The sequence below is a fragment of the Poeciliopsis prolifica genome, unplaced genomic scaffold (genome assembly GCF_027474105.1).
Source record: "Poeciliopsis prolifica strain line A6 unplaced genomic scaffold, Auburn_PproV2 SCAFFOLD030, whole genome shotgun sequence".
NCBI lineage: Eukaryota > Metazoa > Chordata > Actinopteri > Cyprinodontiformes > Poeciliidae > Poeciliopsis > Poeciliopsis prolifica.
Genome location: NW_026562405.1, coordinates 888757 through 904434, shown reverse-complemented (window position 1 = coordinate 904434; position 15678 = coordinate 888757). Strand labels below are relative to the sequence as shown.

The 15678-nt window shown below is 36.6% G+C and overlaps 1 protein-coding gene across 2 annotated transcripts in view; it reads right to left on the bottom strand.

The window, feature by feature from the left end:
• chd5 (chromodomain helicase DNA binding protein 5) overlaps positions 1-15678 on the bottom strand; it is a 43319-nt gene continuing 27641 nt past the window's right edge. Inside the window, exons 24-40 of one of the 2 annotated variants that reach the window (XM_055050235.1) lie at positions 14724-14896; positions 14043-14217; positions 13021-13107; positions 12797-12885; positions 12344-12477; positions 11661-11805; positions 9775-9934; positions 9573-9652; positions 9192-9390; positions 9012-9101; positions 8723-8866; positions 7590-7698; positions 7257-7389; positions 6971-7166; positions 5558-5721; positions 4347-4473; positions 1-3955 (exon numbers count right to left, since the gene is read on the bottom strand). In XM_055050235.1, coding sequence (XP_054906210.1) covers positions 3828-3955; positions 4347-4473; positions 5558-5721; positions 6971-7166; positions 7257-7389; positions 7590-7698; positions 8723-8866; positions 9012-9101; positions 9192-9390; positions 9573-9652; positions 9775-9934; positions 11661-11805; positions 12344-12477; positions 12797-12885; positions 13021-13107; positions 14043-14217; positions 14724-14896 — 2333 coding nt within the window. In that variant the 3' untranslated portion in view covers positions 1-3827. The remainder of the gene's footprint in view (positions 3956-4346; positions 4474-5557; positions 5722-6970; positions 7167-7256; positions 7390-7589; positions 7699-8722; positions 8867-9011; positions 9102-9191; positions 9391-9572; positions 9653-9774; positions 9935-11660; positions 11806-12343; positions 12478-12796; positions 12886-13020; positions 13108-14042; positions 14218-14723; positions 14897-15678) is intronic. The other variant, XM_055050236.1, reaches the window with a different exon arrangement.

Sequence of the window (15678 nt, the reverse complement as noted above, 5' to 3'; positions counted from 1 at the left end):
CATCTTGTCCAGAATATTTACTAAAACACATTGAACAAATACACAGAATACAAATAAAAAGATGACAATTTCACTTTTTGATTCAATTGCCATACAGCACAATTATCCATAACCATAACACTGCTTGGAGCTCATTGTCTGTAAAGACATGCTGCCACCCCTGGAAAGTGAACCGTCAGACGCTTCACATGCTGTGCATTTACTGCAACAAAGGTGCCTTTTATCAGGGTCTTTTATTAGCTTTTAAAGCCATCATAATAAGGAATACATACATTGTTTGTTAACATCTTTATATTAGACTGAAGCCTTTTAAACGGACAGTACATTCATACTGACTTCAGTTTGATTGCATTTCATTGAAATATTGTGTTTGATGTCACCACTCCAGAGGAAAAAGACTTAAATTTGATTGATGAGCACGTCGTGCACATAGCAGTTCTATGGTAACACGATTCAATGGACATTCATGTTTTTTTTTCTTCATATTTTTTACAAATAGAAAAAGAAATCTATATGATACGAGCTTCATTCTGAAAAATCGTTCAAGTATTTACAAGTTCTGAGGTCCTATCTGTTAATAGCCTAATACATGTCATGGTCAAGTATTTGATGGAATGAGCAAAAACACAGATGACAACAATAAGCACTTAGAAACATTCCACAGAAACCGATTAGATGCATTTCCAGATACATCATTGGATGGTGTCAAAATTATAATGTCTGCAAAATGAATTGAGTTTCCAGCCAAAGCAAGTTGAGAGATTTTTGGGTAAGGATGCTGAAGGTATACAATCTGACTGAAGAATGAGAAATAAGCATCCTAAGGCAATTATTAAATTTACCAATGGAGGATTAAAAATACTTGGGATCAAGTTCATCTGACAATCTTTTCACTGGCAGAAAGCCATTTAAGTTAGGAATTAGTGACAGAAACACAGATTTGCACTGCACTTTGGGAAAAGAAAAAAAATAGACAAACACAATGTTGTATAATAGTATTTGCCCCCATACAGCTTTCTTCAATATGTGTTTTTGAAATTTGTAACACTGGATTTCAGCAACACAAAAAAGTCAGCATACATATTTTTTATACTTACAAATTTTGAGCTTAAACCGCAGAGGAAAGTGTAGAAGACTTTTTGGAGGTTAGTGATTTCATCATCTATGGAGCAACATGGTACAAAAAAAGCAAACACATAGATTTGAAGTGCCACCAAAACAAGGCCAAAGTATAGTAATATGGCTGTGACATGTCAGCCAGGTTATTCTGAAATACTTTTCTTTAATTCTAATGTAAAGACAAAATTGATATGTAATTCAAAAACAAACATATCAATCAATTAATTTCACGTCTAGCTTAAAATGTAATTTTTAATCATCAAAGATGATTAAAGTCTTGAGAGTAGAAGAATTATTATCACCTATTTTACAACAACATGGCTTCAGACTCCAAGATTTTGTGTCCTAAAGTGGCCTGTATGAATCCAGCCTTAGATAAAATCTGATCACTTTCAATTATGAAATTACAGCAAACAAGAATTGTCATTAAAATGCTCCAACAACAGTGGCAAAAGAAGCTTTCATGAAGTGGTTTTGTAATACCAGTCTTTAAAGACCAGTGTGCTGTACATTTCAGATGTTTCTTTGGTTCAACAGTGGTGCCCCCAAAAGGTGGCCAGGGGGGCCTTGACTACCCCGGACAATTTCTTGCCACCCCACTGACTGCACCAGCAGAAACCTTCAACCTGTTTAATAAGTTATATTCAATTCAAAAAAGGGCAAACAGACATCTTCTTCTATCAATGCATAAAATTAAAATGAAATAAATAGATACATAAATGAGTTACATAAATGTAGGCAAATATTTTGGGGATGCCACTGTGGTTCAACCAGGGAAGTTATAAGTAAGTATGAGACCCTAAGCAGAGCTTTATTTGGGGTTCATCTCAACATTTTTTGGCTGGATTTTTAAGCCCACCGTCTTTGACATTACCACGGATTACCCGTAACAGTATTCAATCTTAATATTATTTTTTGCCACACTGCAGAGCAAAGGGCAAGTTCAATGTTGTATTCACAAGCAACCACAGAAAAAAGCCAGCTACTCTGTAATCTAGATACAATTAAAGTGTGCACAAAACATATACCCAGCCAAGACAAATTCAGCATATAATTCAATCATGGAAGTGTTGAAACTATGAAGGGGTCTTTCTTATTATGTGTTTAATTGGTGCAAGATATCTAATTTTCCTTAGTTTCTCAGGTAAGCAAGGGTCACTAAGCAGTTGCAAGCGTTAATATAGTCAGTTTATAATAAGATTAGTAACAAAAATCTCTGTCTTCTGTTAAATCCAATGCTCCAAACACATTTTACAAGTCAAATAAAAGGATAGCAACACAAACAGAACAAATAGTAAAAAAAAAACAAGCAAAAAAGCTGCACAGAGTAACAATGTGCAACCCTGGTCCTTTAAAATTGGAATGAAGACACATGCAACTTTAGATTGTGGCACCACCTCTTTTACAATCTGTGCCTCAGCAGAGAAAAGACACTGCATCAAAGAGTGGGTTATTCCCTTATAATGGCATCAAGTAAGTTTATGCATCTGATTTTACTACAACTTAAATATAGGGATACAAAAACTTAGATCCTAACATGAGCTGAATGGGACAATGAGACAAAAGCATGTATTTTTGTTAAAAAGGGAAGAAGGAAAGTTCTTGGACATAAAAGAGAAAATGAAACTTGTTAGTTCTTACTCTCACTTGGTCTGAAGAGAGGCCTAGCAAAAAAGTTCCAGTTTATGGTCCCACTGTGGTTTATGTGGGTGGAGCGCTACAAGCAACACTAACATGCAAACAAAAAGTCACAAACTGTTTCCAGTAAAAAACAATTTAAAATTAAAAATCTATAACTTACATTTTTTGGCTGGATTTTTATGAATGATGCTTCGACCTGGACATCTGCTTTAGCTGTTGTTGTCATTTTCACTTTCATTAGACCTTCGTGATGTAAAATAAATTCCAGTCTCCTAATATGTACAGTAGAAGATGCCACCCTTGAAAGGTGATGGAGCCAGATGTAGCGACATGTTCGGCAAGAACTACTTTCTCAACGTTACCAGTAGGTGGCAGTCTTTATAGGATTCAAACTGTTTTGCAAAAGCATACAGTACATGGTAAAGGTTTTGATTTCCTCGATAACCAATATTCTATAACACAAAGGATAAAAACACATGTTCATGTACAGTAACTTTGAAGATACTGATGTTCGAAAACTATCGACTCAAACAACTGAATTTCTCTCCTCTTCACATAGAACAAGCTTCAGAGCAGCACAGTCACAGTGTAAAGGGGTTGGCAAATCCAGAAAAGCAAGGGGTTGCAAGCAGATTTACAAAGTCACAGCTTGCAAAAATTAAATAAATAAAACTTACATTAAAAGATAAAGACGAGCTCCAATAAAGAGCATCTGACTCTTGACTTGATTGAGTTTTACTTTATAGTGCAGACCTTCCGAAGTCCTCTTCTAAAAAAAAACTGCTTCATCTTCCCTCCTGATTCTCAGTTTTTCTACAAATGAAGCAAATACCTACTGAAACACCTCTATAGGATCCTTGAAAGATAAAAGTGCAACTTTTTTGATAGATACATGTATACGGATGAAAAAGTTAATTGCTTTATCCACTCACAGCTGAGCTTCAGTTAGCAGATTATGAGATAGGAGGGAAAAAATGAAGGATGTAGCATAAGACAAGGGCAGCAGTCATCCATTCATATTCCATCCCTGGGAGTTTCTGACCTCAGGTCAATTATACAGAGCTGGTCTAGTCCTCAATACAGATGACATCACTTGATTTGCCTGACTTGAGTTCAGGCGTGGCCACGTCTCTGAATGAGTCAAGTGATTTCTTGTCCAAATGGCTTGTAGGAGGTGGGGGGCCATTAGATGACACTGAGGAAGGAAATACTTCAATCTTTAGTTACTTGCATTTAAAATTTAAAAAGATATCTTCTGCACAAAGAGTAAAAAAATAGCTTGGTTTCGGTTATCCATTGGATTTCTTGTTTAAACTGTAGAAGCTTCTGGGAACTAAAGTCAGACCCAGTAATTAATCAGATTAAGATGGACAAAAATGCCAAAACAATATAGACACTGAAAAGTGAGAAACAGGACTGTTTTGCATTTATGACACTTTTCTAATCTGTTAAAATTATTGCTTTCAACATCTGTTTCTTTATACAAGTGTTATCTTTCACAGTAAATTAGTTTGCATTGCTTGTCGCAGCAGCTATTTTCCTCTTGCACTATGTCACTATGAATTACAGCGAGTGTTGCCTGTTACCGCTGACGTAAGGTCCAAGGGGCATCTGGCTGTAGTTGACCATAGGCTGTCCGCCTGGACCTCTGAATCCCCCACCAAAACCGCTGCTGTACATCTGGGAGCAGCCGAAGCCTCCCTGGCTAAAAGGCTGAAAAAAACAAAACAAAAGAAAAATGGATTATCCCGCTGTAAGCTGCAAGGTTATATGAATGATTTATCAGAGAAAAACAAGAGGTCAATCATCTTTGCATGTTGAAGCTGCAAGTACACAGTATGAATAACTGCATCTCATCAGTGTTACCAGAACTGTATTTTTCTTTTGGATGAATTGACTTTCTGAAGGAGGAACGCACATTAATAAAAACTGCTAATAAGGTGTGTCAAAATGACAAAGAGAAAAATGGCAACAAAACAGCAGTGTCAGACAAGACAAGCTATTTTGTCCTACTTTACAAAATAACCCGTTAAATAACAGTGAATCAAAACAAACACTTAAACTCTGCTAAGATGAGACACTAGAGAAGAAAACAATGCGACAAATCAATTTTTATTTAATCCTTAGGGAGAAAAATGTTGAGCTTGGTGATTAAAGAAAACAACATGAGTGGATTTTTTTAAATTCCCTTTTTGTCATCAGATGAAGGATGTCGTGCTCAAACTTTGGCTATGTTCAACACTTGAATTGGTTTGAGCTCTGAATTGAGTTGTAGTTCCTGTCGTATTTTGGTCATCTGGTTTCTCTATTTCACTGTGTTCTATTGCCTTCTTGTTTTCTTGAGTTGATTGTGACTTTTTGACATTGGACCATAAAGCCACCTGAGATGAAACTCATCAGCAGCTGTTCCATATTTATTTAACAATTGCAGCTGTTTGCAGTCAACACCCAATGCTCCTGTTTTTACCCTATCTGGTACTGAGTCACTTTGTATAAGCTTTGGAGTCTTTATTTATTAAAACTACTTAATTAATTAATCTTAATTAATTAATTCTGTCAATTTTAACACCTTAAAATGTTAAAATTAAATAGCTTTTTTATTAGTTTTTTTTTTACATAATGCTATTTTTGTGCACTTATTATTTTTGGGTTCTCTAGTAATGAGTCTGATTAGACTTTAGTGTTTGAAATATATTAGAGTATTTAACAGTTAAGGGAAGCCAAGAAAGGTAGTCAATAGGAAGCAGTATCCATTTTTAAAGCAATCTGACAATTTTCTTTCAAACTGTCATCTCACCTGCTGTGGTGGAGGTTCGCTGCCTCTGCTGGTGAGGCGGCTCAGGATGCTCCTTTCCGACATTTGCAAACGAGCCGACACTGGTGGGATTCTGGACAGCATGTTGGGAAGTCGTGTCACATCTGCTTTCATGTCACTCAGAAGTTCCTCTAGCTGGTTCAGCACTGCAGCAGCATGACAATACACAGTAAGCTTTTTTTGTAATCGAGCCCCTTCTTACTTATCTCTGATATTTAACCATGGTCCACAGAAGAAATGTTCAGTTCAGAACTGATGTCACCTAGTCCAAGATCTGAACCTAAATCCTGTGGAGCGTTCTATCTAACAGGCACTAGAATCTTGAATAGTGTGCCATTAAATATTAACTCTGCACAAACACTGGACATTTTTAAATCTCTACTGAAGGCACATGTTTGGCTTTTACAAATGTTTACCTAGACATTTTAATTTTTAGTTGCTCTTTTTATTCTCCTATAGTTTTTTTTATCATTCTCTGATAAATCATTCATATAACCTTCTACTATAGTCAGGAATTTTAATTTTTCAAGTCGCATTATGGTGTGTAAAGCACTCTGTGCAGCATAAGTTATTGGTAAAGTGCAATATAAATAAACTTGACCTTGACTTTGGCCAGTGGGAGGTATGATTATTTAAATAAATTTTAAAAAGTCAGGCAGAAAGATTAATATAAAATCTTAGAAAAACATTATTCAATCTTTAGGTCCATAAAAAAAAAAACAATTAATTGCTTTACGCAGAATTTTGAACCATAAACCATCAAGAACTGAAAGTCCCATTAAATGGGCACATCCAATCAGCACCATGCAAGTATATTATTTTTCTGACAGATAAACCCATTAGTGTCATCGACACATAATTTTCAAACAAAACTGCCTTAATGCCTCACTTTGATTTAGTGTTTGGCCTTTCCCTAAACTTTCATCCCACTAATCACTGTGAGCTTTTTTCTATGCTAGTCAAAATAACATGAAGTGAAACCACTGTGTGAAACAGGATCTTTGCTGCCCGCCTGTTGGGTTTTTTTTAGAGAACAGAGATATGGAAACATCTGTGTGCACTTCCTTTGCCAGCCCGTTTTTCTGTCTGTCTGGATGGAAAAAATTAACCTGTTTTATTAATGTGAAATCAGCTCATTTTGAGTATTTTAATGCACTGTCCGCATTTTTACACAAAAACAGTTTCAAAAGGATTATGTTTCATTTGTTGTCAATAAGAAGGAGGATTCATTGTTAAATGTTTATGCTTTCAAATCTAAGTGATATAAAAATATTTTATATAATTTTGCCCCCCCAAAAAATATACAGAACTTGTTTGCTTTCTTATCAGTTTTCTATAATAAATAAAAGAATTCCCGAGTCACCAGTGTTGCTTTTTTGGAGGGGGAGCACAGACCTTTATGAAGCACAGCATTGGCAGGCTTGTTCCCAGCCAGAGACTCTTTGGAGAGGTGTTGGTGGGACTCGGCCAAACATTCCACCTCAGCAAAGCGCGTGTTGAGAGCCATGGCAGGGTGACTGGGGTCCTGGGTCATGTTGAGGTAAGCTGCCCGTCGCAACTGCTCCTCAATCACCAATGCCTGTTCCAACAACTGCAGAGAGAAAAACGGAGCACATAACAACAAGAAAAACCTTTGAAAAGTTTAGATTCTTTTTTTTTTTAAATAGAGGCTGTGAACTGCCTTAAAGCGGCGCGCCAGGAACTTGTTCTTCATCTCCAAGTAGTTCCCCTTGTGCATCTCTGTTTTGAATGGCTCATTCAGAATAGCATAACGGGGGTCATTCTGAATGTCTTGCCAGCGAGCATAGCCATGTCTGACAGAAAGTCCCAGTCAAGAAAAACAGGCAGGAACACTTCAAATAAAAACAAGTTCATGGCTGTGTGGAAAAACTTGCATATCACTCATAACAATCTGAAAATATCAGCCTTCTTCCAAGGCAGCTCCTTCCTGTCATAGGTAATTATGTTACTTTGCGAGATGCAGAGCTTTCGGCTCTGACATGCGAAAGGATACGTTACGATGCCAGCCAGCAGCCAGTAGTCATGGCGACGATGCCAGATGTCATGCATTTTTCCAGACGAAAGAGCCGCTCGCTCCTCAGTTTGCCACAGGGTGTGCAACTCTGACAGCATGACAGTAAAAACAGACATTTTCTTTCAGACAAACACAAACAAAGATTCAAACTGCTCACATCACTGGAAAAAAAAAAAATCTAGACTTAAAAAAGAATTAATAAGAAACCAATGTTTCTCCAGCATGTCATTTAAATGAAAACATCCGTTGAACATTAAGATGTAAAACTGGGGCATGTAAAGAAAATAAAGAAATATTTAGTCAAAGAAACTGATGTAAATTGTCTTGACTTTCAAAAGCAAAATAATGAAATGTGAGCGTAGAAAAAACAACTTTTAACACATCAGTATTGAACACCAATAGTTCACCAGCTGCCTAATAAGTCCTCAAATCTCTGAACCTAATAAGTGCCATTAGTGTTATTCAAAACAATGTAATTGTATAATAAAGTATTATCCTCATATTTTGCACTGCCTACCACCTAATGCATTGTTCTGCTTTTGTGTGTAAAACATACCAAGCTTTGTACTTTCTGCCATCTGTACAAAATGTCCCTGTTTAAGCATGGTCAGTACAAAAATGACACAAACTGCAAACGTAAGAAATGGCCAGCAATTAGTAAGTCAGTTTTATTGTGGAAACACATTTGATTCAGAAAACCATGTGAGTGCTAAGATTTTCTAGTTGGTGGTGTCTGCACCACAAGAAATGTATCCAGCCAATTTAAAAATACATTCAGATTTATTTCCAACTAACAGAAGGAGTGACAGGTATATTAATAGTTGCATATGATGTTTTACTAAAATTTGTGTAAACTTCTTAAATAAAGAAATTTATTGTTATTTGTGACTTATTATTTTGTTACTTCTATAAAAATTTGGAAATTATTTGACAGTTTAATCAATATTGTATTAGATTGTTGAAGTAAAATGTACTGTTGAAGTTGTGTTTATTTTTTATGAATAAAATCCAACATTTAAATATATAGTTTTTCAGAGGAAGATTCAACACAGACAAGCAAACTCAATCTGCAGACATTTTTACGCTTGACACAGTCTCGTGCAATTTCTTACCCGTAAAACCTCCATCTGCGATATTAAACATGAACTTGGCTTTGAATCCATTTTTGTCCTCTCTTCTGCGTTCATCCAGCTCATCCAGAGTATCTTTGTCTCCGTTCAATCGACCCTCTAATGCATCTTCACTCTTCACATCGTCTGCGATATTATACAAAAGACAGAATGTTTTCATAAGAGATATGTGACTACACGCACTACAAACAGACAGTTGTTTCCTAGAGGAGCCCTGCTGTTGTGTCTTTTGTACTTCTTTATTTGAAAATTCATCTCACACGCTGTGTACCTGGCTTATTTTCTTTGTCTTCGGTTTTTTCCCGAGGAGAACCAGCCTCTCCTTTTTCAGAGGACTTCTCGGCTTCTTTACAGGGGTCCGCTGAGGATATAAGAAACAAAAGATTAAACATACAAAGCACAGCCTTCGCAAATGAATAATTTCGCAGTGCATGAATCATGCACCACTCACTCTTAGGTGAGGTATGACTAGATGGCAGCTCTGCCGGCTTGAAAGCAGACTCTTTTGGGTAGGCAGGTGGCTCGGCCTTTGTCATGGGGGATTTGGTTCTGTTCCTCTCATCTCCTGTTTTCTCTTCTGAGGTTGCCTTTGTCTCGTCACTGTCAGCAGCCTTCTCAGGTACAGATGCTAGCTCTGCACTGGGAGCTTGCTGTGGGGGCAATAGATGCAATGGAAGGGGAATAAGGACAGTTGGCAGAGGGCAGACACAACTTCAAAGGTGCTTTGGAGTGAAAGAACAAAGTCCATAGGATGTTAAGATGACAAACAAAATGTAATAACTTTTAAGAATATAGACAATATAGCAGAAGAGTGGGAGAAAAGAAGACTCACTTCCTGCTCAGATAGTTTCTTTCCATCTGTCTCTGTCATCTCCTTATCTTCAGCATTTCGTACCAAAGACTCAGCTTTATCTACAGCCCCCCAAAAAAATCACATCATAGCTTTTTGTCATATAGTTTTGTTCTGTGTATAAGAACCGCAATCACACAGTCAATGAAAAATAAAACATGACCACTGTAGAGACTGTTCCAACCTGGTGGGACGGGGGTGCTGGGCTGTGTAGCAACAGGGCTGGCTGGCACTGGGGTGTTGGGATCTGAAGACACGCTTTCAGTCAGTTTCTTCAGCTCCATTCCAATGGGAATCAGATCTGGAGAGCTCAGCTTCCCATTTACATGTTCAAACTCCTGCACCTAAAGTTAAAAAAATAAATAACATTGCCTTAACGGTAATAATGAAAATTCGACAGTTCCAAGAGATGCCCTACTTTCTTCAAGTGAGGGATTAGGAGGAACTCCACTGAGTCCTACAGACTCACTGGTTTAATTTTGCCTGTAGACAGCTGCACCAGCCCCTCCTGAGTTCGAACCTACCCAGCAATAATTTTCTGTTACGAACATTCAAATAACGTTTTTAGGAAGATTATCCTTATCTGGTGAGCTGAAAAAAATCTGTATATTTACCAAACACCAAAGGCTTGTAACCACAGATATCAGAAAGTGCAGATGGCATGTTCTGCCTTGGAAATATCAGCTGTGGCTCTTCAGTACTTTTGCTTTACAGCAGTAAGCATAATTTATTTCAACATTTATGCATGCAGTTACTGAAGCAACACATTTGAGAAAGTTCTGCTCTCACTGTGACTGCAGAATTCTTACGTCATTCCTCATGTTTTGATATTTTGCCTTCGTGGTCCCAGACCTTTTTGCATTACTTTAAAGTGGTCTTGATTTGTATTTTGTCAGGCTTCTGAAGTTTTGTTTTGGCTGCATTTTAGTACTTTTCAGTTGTAAAATGTATGTTTTTTTGTTACTTTTGATATTATCACTCAATGTCTTCTTATACTTTTGAGTATAATATCATTAACATAGACTGACAGACAGACAGAGAGTAGTATTAAACAATGCCATGCAATTGTATCTTTGAGGTTGCTAGTGAGATCATTGCTGGGATTTTTCAAAGAGTATTCTGTTCCTCTCTTAGACATATTATAGCCCTACATTGCACCACTGACATAAAAGAATGGATCCAAACATTGTAAAAAAAAAAAAAGCTGAAGTCAAGAGAAATATTTTTGAAAGGTTGGAAAACCACTGATGAAAAACACATTAAAAGATTACAAAACAATCTGTTTGGCTCGTTGGAAGCCATTACAAGTTTAAAAATACATTCAAATACATTCAACTCTATAATTGAGAAAACGACAATTGATTTGTCCTATCTTTCTTAATATTTAAGCCAATCAAATACTGACAAGTTTCTTTTATTTAGATAGGACATAAGATCATCTACATCTTTACTAATCTTTGAAGTTAAAATTCCTGCCAGAAGTCACTGACGCTAATTAGTTTTAACTAAGCTAAAACATATAAATTAATAAAAATAATTTGCCCGCTGTTAAATCTAAAAATAACAGACCAAAAAGCATGATTTATTTTTCAAACTAAAATAAAACTTTTTTTACTGCAATGATCAAAAGAAAACGTTTTTCAGCAACAATTCCACATAGTTACATTTCAAAATTACAATTCTGAACTTAATAAAAATAAAGGCAGTTAATAATCAACAATTAAATTTATCAAATGCAATTAGTCAGTGAAAGATTACTTAATAGGTTTCTACACCTGAGATGCAGTCAATAAATGATGACAGCGCAGAAAAAAAGTGGTAGAAAAACCGTGTTTACCAGGACTTTACCCACAAAGCTACTCCCATCTCTCAAGTGTGAACATGGCAAACAAATCCAACAAAACTAACATCTTTCTTGCAGGGGAGAGTTTATACCCCAACAACCATTTTTTTTCTCTGTGCATTTTCTTCTGCATAAATATGCTGACCTACTTTCTTCTAATCCCACAGAGTTCCAACACAGGACTTGGTGTTCTACGGAGAAAATTTCTGGGGTTTAACAACCGGTACCTTTTTCCTGACAAGCGACATGACTCCGATCCTGGTGAGAACATGCTGTCGAGACAGGCCCTCACGGGGGACTCCATCCGCAAAGGTCTCCGCTCCGTCTGCACCTGGCTCACATAAATGTCTCATAAACAGAGACACATAGGCCCTGGTACACAGAGACACACACTTCAACTGTTAGCGGGAAGAGAGATAGCCACACAAACAGGTGGAATAGTTACAAAAAGCTGTGGTAGTACCAGGAGATGTAGTGTTGGAATAAGAATTAATAAATATATGACATATTTATCAGATTAAAATGGAAATAAATTACAAAAGTACATAACTTTTCTTAAACTTTAAGTCATGTAAAAGTTTGTGTTGGTCTATTACATAAAACTCCCACAAAAAAGATTGTGAGTTTAAAGTGATGTGTATACTATAATGGGTAAGAACACTTTTCCAGGTATTATAGATAGTCATACAAGCACTGCATCACTGCTACAAACAGTTGTAGTAAGATTTACTAAATCACAAACTCAATATAAACCTGAATTCAGCAGTAAAGGAAAAACATGCAGTGAAAAGAACAACCTACAATGGCCTCTTAAGTTTTCTAGAAATCCTCTCGAGCATGGGAGAGCTGTTTGTGAAAATACCTGTCCACTGCATGTCACAGACAGATACAGACAATTGTAGGGCATCACCTAAACTCGCGTTCACTCTTCCCTCTGAGGTCCCGGACCAGCCAGTGCGAGTTGAAAGCATCCTGAGGAGGCATGCCCCAGCGCATAATGGCATTGAGGAAAGCTTTCCTCTGGCGAGTGTTGAACCCAAGGACCTTGAGATGGCGATAAGGAGAAAATGGTGTAAACACATATTGGATGGAGAAAGACGCAGGGCATGGAGCTAAAAAGTCAGGAGAGCAGCCAGAGTTAGAGATATCGTCCCATGCACTCAGAGATACCCTGACCTTTATAACATGGTATGATATAGCACACTGCTTTATGTTACTGTGACTGTTTCATTCTCAGTGAAGAGGGAACCGATAAATCCCGAGGAGTTTCTCAAAACTCTCTGACTCCAAAAAACCCAAAATTGAACAGAAATGACTGAAATTCTGGATCAGAGCACAAATCAAAAGGGAACTAATGAAATACCTCTATACTGCCTCCAACTCGTGCCAGTAAGGGGGGTAGAGGTTTGTCTTTCTCATTCTTAAGTTGTCGACGAGACTGTCTGCGTCCACCTACAAATGATCAAAATTCTAAGTTAAAAAGCTGTATTCATATGCTTACAGATTTTGTAAGCATATGTGAATGATGCAGTGTTTCAAAGGGAGGGTAAGCAGAGAAAAAGCATAAAAGTTTGTGTGGCTGCTTGCCTTCGGGCCTCTCTTCAAAATCTTCATCCTCATCTTCGGACCCCACGGAATACTCCGATTGATTGTCTGAAAGATCATCCTGCCATTCTGAGCAACACATCAAAGAAAAACAGTACATTGCGTTCGCTTCTGTTGGTGGCCACCTGAGGGCGCCATGGCACTGCAGATTACTACAGACCACTCATTTACAGCTGGGCATACATGTACACAGCACAGCTGTACAGAATTTATTTAAGCTCAGACAGCACATTGCTGCAGCTGGTTTTGTAAATTGCACTCATAAAAATCTACAGGAACAATTGGAATTTTTTCAGAAAACACAAAATTCTGGGGTTTACTTTATTATTGTATAATGAGGCACAAGACAATAGTTCCAAATTGTGCCATAATTCTGTCAGATTTGGAAGTTAGCCTAAAATCCTAGTAAAAAATAAAGAAGGGTTTTCTGTGCCTGCAGAAGGGCTTTTCACTATCAAGCAGCATGAACTGACTTGAATTGACAGCAAAACAATAAAATCCAATGGAAAACATGATTCTTCCTGTGACTCAAATTAGGAAATGGTTTTTCTGCTTAGATGTCATTTGGATAACAATACAATAAAAATCTGATATCTTTATTTATTTTTGTAGAAAAAAATATATATTTCAATAGATAAAATACTTAACTAACATTTAATTGTTGACATTTTATTCAGGCAACCAACTGTTGCACCAATTGAAAATAAAACATTTGTCAGCTGGCTGGACTTATACTCCCTCTAGAGGCAGGAGGAAAATCTGTACACCCAAGATGAAAACACGAGCCCACTAGAGTTGCCCAGTGATTTTCAATTTGTTAGAATATACATTCTGATGAGGCTTGTTTGTCAGATTAAAATACTTTATAAAAGTAACTTTTAAGAGGTATTAAACATGTTTTTTTTTTTACATTATACTACCAGAAAATTGTTTTCTAAATTTTAATAAATTAACACATTTTAGCAGACATATGTTCTTGTATGTTTTCAGCTGGCGCAGCCTACCTTGGTCCTCCTGAGTCGCGTCGTTGTAGTTGACCTGCTTCCGAATGCGTTTGCCTTTTCCCAGATTTCGGGCCAGGTCCTCCTGCTGCTGCTCATAGTGATGGCGGAGGAGCTTTTCCCAATAGTCTGGGTCCACATTCTCTTCTTGCTTGATGATTTCTCGCTCTACTTCCTCCTGATTATTGATGGACACAAACATCAGCAAAGCAAATTAAATACTGGCCACTAAGTTGAATTCAAACAAGGATTTTCTGTGCTTGTATTGCTAGATATTCCAGATTTGTTGTTTCAATATGTAATTATAATTATGCAAACTGAAGAGTAAGTCAGCCTGTTTGCCCCTTTAGAAGCATGTAAAAAATTTCCTTTACCAACAACTGCTGATTATATTTTATGTTGCAGTTACATATTTTATAGTGTTGACAAAGAATCTTAAGCCAACACTTATTCTGCCATATCATCATCAAATACTACAAGTTGCTCCAGATGTAATAATACTTTTACAAAAGTTAAAAGTATTATTTTACTTTTACTGTGATAAAGATGACAGAACATCTTTATCACAAAGTTTTGCTTTGTCTTTATCTACTAAGCTTAAAGGTTACTACTGAACCTTTCTCATGGTCTTCCAAAGATTCCCAACAGGTATTGTGAGGATGAAGACTAAAGTTAGGTTCTCACCTCTTCATCTTCTTCTTTCACCACATACTGTGCCACCTTGAATGAGCTCAGGTACTCGTTCATGTTCTGTATCTCTGTGTCCTCGGTGGCATCTTGGCTGCGGTCCAGCAGCTTTGAAATGGCATCGTCATCGTAGTGAATGACGTTGCCCTCCTCACCATCTTTGTTATCTCCTGGCAAGGTGAAAATGTTTATTAGTTTTCAGAGGGGTCATTCTAAATGAGACAAAAATGTATCAACTATGTTTCAAATAAAAGTTTTTGAACACCAAGGAGAAAACTCTTAATAGACTTTTTATTGTGTTCTGTATATTTATTAATTTATTGAGATTTATGTAGATATTTCTCAACAGAAAAAACTAGTTTAGTGGTCTTATAACAGTACTTTGGTATGTCTGGATATATATACATAAAAATCTAGTGTCTCATTCAAAATGTTTTGTATCAGGCCCAAGTACCAGGTGTCGTTTTATAAAATGCTTTCACTTCTCAGAAGTTTTGCTGATCACGTAAATTGTTTACCTAAATACAGGTTTACAAAAATGCCTTTAAATAGATAAAGATAAAAAACAAAATAAGTGTAATTCAGTTTACATTTTTCTGAACTACTATTGACATTACCTACATGAAATTTGATTTGCTATAGTTTAAATAAAAATACAAGCAAAGTTATGAAAAAGAACTTTGAGAAAGATGCAATAATAATCTGCAAATCCTTAAACTGACTCTGTAGAAGATGCTTTTGTTTTTCATTATAGTTTTCAGTCTTCTTGCGTGCACGCCTTCTATCAATTATACTGAAACTGGTTAACCCAAAATAAAGTGAAACTGTCTTAGTAGTTTTACTTTATTTTATTGCAGTGATTATTGGACTCACTGCATTGTGAGTCCAATAATCGTATAATTTATATTATTCAACAGAAGATTGATTTCATGGGTGGAAAAGTAAGATTTTG